Below are 3,678 nucleotides of genomic sequence, written 5' to 3' on the forward strand. Positions count from 1 at the left end.
TGCCGAAGGTCCTGGATGGCAGGGAGGGTCAAGTACAGAACCGTCACTGCCAGGGCGAGGAACAAGAGGGAAATGGCTGCCGTGAGCCCCCGGGAGGGAGAGGGGGCGATGGACACGGTGGGAAAGCTTTTGTGCGGCTTTTCTGCGTCGGCGGGCGGGGCTTTGCTCGTGCCGTTCTTCTTGAGAGGGGTCCGCGGAGGGCTGTGTGTCTACAAGGTGGGGGAGACCCAAAAAATGTGGCCATGGTAGGCAGGGATCTGAGCTTGAGTCGTGGGGATGATTGTCGGGAAAAGAGCAGAGAGGCGGTGCCCAAGGGGAATGGGAGCGAGGTTGGACAAAACTTCTGTACACACTAATTGGGGTGCGATTTATAGGCCCAAGACATCGGACACGGCGTTGGGAGAGTGGTTATGCATCGCCCACGAAGGACGAGACTTCACATCTTCCATGTTCTGTATCGATTGTGTTTTTAAATTGATCTTACAGAATGGTGAGCGTTAAATTCCTTACCAGCCTTGATTGCGGGGTTGTTGCTGCCCCTCCCCCCCTTGTCATTATTTCCCCTTCATCCGCACTACCCTCGATGTGACTGGTACTCCTACCACCTCCAGCAGCGGCGCCACTCCGTCGAGAGACTGCCATGATTCGAACGTGAAGTCCCCTGATGCGAATAAGGAAAAGCAGGATCGAAACAGGGGATGTCAAATATAGCGACTTTCATATGGGAGGCTAACAAAAGCAACGACAACAACGCCGCGGTCCAACAATCTTGCCATGTCATCCACTGTGTCCGAGTACCTCATACATGTACATATCAGGCCATCCCAGATGCTATAGGGCGTTTCCTGACCTTCAGAGGCTATGAACCCCCCCAACCCGGACTTGCCAGACGGAAGACTTGAAGTTGACGCACTACTTTATTCTTCTCCGGTCAGAGAGTCCAGTGCCGGCGAGTCGTGCGGTCACGGCAGTCACCAACGCCCCGTTGTTTGGGTGAATTTCGGACGGACTGGTGCGAAAAGCAACATTAAAAACGCCCAAAGTCTGCTGAAGACAAGTTTGGGTCGGTTTGGACGGCACTCCCGCCTCGAAGGACAAGCTCGTGCTCCCGATTCCGCCAAAGAAATAATAATATGACGTAAGCCTGCACATGACTGGAGTCCCGTCCAATTGTGGCTGTTCGATTCACCGACGACTTCGTCCCACTAAAATTTTCAGGTCGTCATTTTTTTTTCCGGGAAAAAAAATTACATGGAAGACCTATTCCTGGTGCAAACTTTCTATCACGTTTTGGAGGCTATCCGCCGACCAAATAACTTTCACCTTTTCGTTTCCAACCTATTTTAAGGCCTCCCTCACCATATTTTTTCACTGCGTAGCCCTCATCGTTCCTTGTTGTACTTGATGAAGTCCGGGAGGCAATGTGCGATTGCCGCAAACCCTTGAACCATAGCATTGTAGGCCAAGGGGGCTGTTCCTGCTCGCACCAACACGGCAAAGGTGCCCTTCAAAGCCCCGAAAAGAGGTGTGTCGGACATGACAAGATCGGTGTGGAAAGCCAAGCCCCCCCCCAAAAAAAAGCCAAGGTGAAAAGAGGATAAATGTGGGGAAAAAAGAAAGTATGGCAAGCTTAAAAAAGGTTGACTGAACGAGCGAGTTGGGAGGTACGGGTCCTGACAGGGCAATCGACACGGGAAGGAGGGTGGGGGGGGGGATTATCGCTCACCTGGTCATACCAATGGCAGCGTCCGATCCCACTGAAAATCTGGGAGGGAAGCTCATCGGGTGCGACGGCTGTTTTTTTCACCTAGGGGAAGGGCTAATTGGATCAGACACCCTTGCCAGTCCTTTGTTCCCATCATCTGGAGAAAACGCGCCCCGAAACACAACCACACATGGAAGCGCTCGCTTCACGCGCACTGCATGAAGTACGTGAAGATGAGGAGGTGTCTTGGGGCGTGGAAGGCGAGAGAGAGGAGATGAGAGAAGAGACTTCCTCCTCCGAGGGACGTACCATGTCCAGCATTTCCATCTGGTGCGTCTTCTCGTAGAAGCGGGAGGCGACAGGAGAGGGGTGCACGCTCATCACGTCGATGCCTGCGCGGTAGAGGGAGGGAGGGAGGGAGGGAAAAGGTCGCCTTCATTTTCCGCCGAGGACTTGGGGCAAAGCCCCAAGAGTCGTCATCAGGGATGCTGGGGATGGTCGGGATAGGATCGAGAGAGGAAGCTAGGGGACGAAAATCCTAACCCTACCCCTAATTCTAACCTCGGCTTTTGACTTCCACCGCGAGACAGGCTGCGAACTGGGAGAGGAACGCCTTGGTGGCGCCATACCTACCCAGAAGGGTGGGCGAGAGAAAGGGAAAAGGCAAGCAGATGGACTGGATGGTGAGTGGGGAGTCTTATGACGTGATTCAAGCGGGTAAGGGATGGTTGAGGGGAGGGAGACTGGAGGGTAAGCAAAGGGCTGGGAGGGACCTTGTGGAGGTAGACGGGAGGTGACCATCGGTGAGAGTCAGGCGGTTAGGGACTCACATGGAGGAGAAGGGCGAGGGCATGTACCCAGACACCGAGGAAGTGAAGACGATGCAGCCCGGCAACTTTTTCTGGGACAAGAAAATTGCGCGAAAAGGCATATGGGCCGTCCACCCCAAGTCAGGTGGGAGGTGTGTGCGAGGATGAAGCAAAGGAGGAACGACGCTGGCGCCATGCACAGAACTAAAAATGATGGGCATAAAAACGGTGTGAAAGCGAGAAGAAGAAGGAGAAATCAGTGATACCTGTATGAGCTTCTGGAGAAAATGGTGCGTAATGCCAACGGCGGCCGTGGCGTTGCATTCCACGTTGGCGAGCTGCTTCTCCAACGGCTGCGAGTCGAAGAAACCTGTGAGAATATAGCTGAGGGAAAGGGACAGGGGTGACGAAAACGATAGAACATAACGTACTCGTGGGATTTGTCGGTGAGAACCCTCCCCCAAGCCGTTGGCTTCGGCCGAGGAAGATAGACTGAAGATCGGGACCTCGGCAGAGGTACACGCACACCTTACTCACCCCGCGTTGTTGAAAATAATCTGGACGTCGATATCCTTGGTTGCCGAAATAATCTTGGGGAGGTAGGCTTGGCCGGGGGCGAATAAAACGCCAACGGCGCGGAACTCCTAACGTGATATCGGGGAGCGAAAATTGCGTTAAAACGTGTGCATACTCGTGTCACTACTGATATGGAGAGGTCTTCGCGCAATTTGACCCCTGTTTAGACCAACCTGCTTGGGGAAAGCGCTTTGAAGCTCCTTCACAGTGTTCTTGAGCAAGTCGTCATCCATGGAGACGACGCAGACATTCAAGCCCTGCATAGCTAATCGATCCACGATGGCCCGCCCGATGCCGGAAGAACCCCCCGTGACGAGAGCCCATTGAGCGTTGTACTTCTTTTTCAAGTCTTGAGGGCCCAGCAGCTTCATGAAGATCAAGGGAAGGAAGTAAGTGAATGACCAGACGACTGTCGGGGCGGCAATCGCCAGTAGGATCAAGAACACAGGCATTGGAAGGGCCAGGGAGTCAGTGAGGCGACACCCCATGATCGTCAAGATGTCTGTAAGGTATAAATAGAAAATGTCACGCGATAATACGCGGGAATATGGGTGAAGCGTTGTTCGTGGGTTGTATTAAAGGTCCGAT

At 53.5% G+C, this 3,678-nt stretch overlaps 1 protein-coding gene across 1 annotated transcript; it reads right to left on the reverse strand.

Annotated features, from left to right (window-relative positions):
• Positions 1 to 1,211: 1,211 nt before the first annotated feature.
• Positions 1,212 to 3,596, reverse strand: NGA_0649200 (short-chain dehydrogenase reductase). Its single transcript, XM_005855608.1, has 7 exons — positions 3,264 to 3,596; positions 3,052 to 3,158; positions 2,536 to 2,898; positions 2,267 to 2,334; positions 2,015 to 2,097; positions 1,727 to 1,807; positions 1,212 to 1,505 (listed from the first exon to the last, which is right to left on the reverse strand). Exons 1-7 carry the CDS (start codon positions 3,576 to 3,578, stop codon positions 1,383 to 1,385), a joined length of 1,140 nt encoding a protein of 379 aa, XP_005855670.1. The 5' UTR covers positions 3,579 to 3,596; the 3' UTR covers positions 1,212 to 1,382.
• Between the last annotated feature and the right edge of the window lie 82 nt (positions 3,597 to 3,678).

This window comes from Nannochloropsis gaditana (assembly GCF_000240725.1).
Source record: "Nannochloropsis gaditana CCMP526 unplaced genomic scaffold scaffold155, whole genome shotgun sequence".
Classification (NCBI taxonomy): Eukaryota; class Eustigmatophyceae; order Eustigmatales; family Monodopsidaceae; genus Microchloropsis; species Microchloropsis gaditana.

Coding starts and splice junctions, on each gene's coding strand:
- NGA_0649200 (XM_005855608.1), bottom strand. CDS start 3,578: ATGGGGTGTCGCCTCACTGACTCCCTGGCCCTTCCAATGCCTGTGTTC. Junction 2,335..2,535: donor CCCTCGCCCTTCTCCTCCAT/GTGAGTCCCTAA, acceptor CCTTCTGGGTAG/GTATGGCGCCACCAAGGCGT. Junction 2,098..2,266: donor GGTGGAAGTCAAAAGCCGAG/GTTAGAATTAGG, acceptor TCTACCGCGCAG/GCATCGACGTGATGAGCGTG.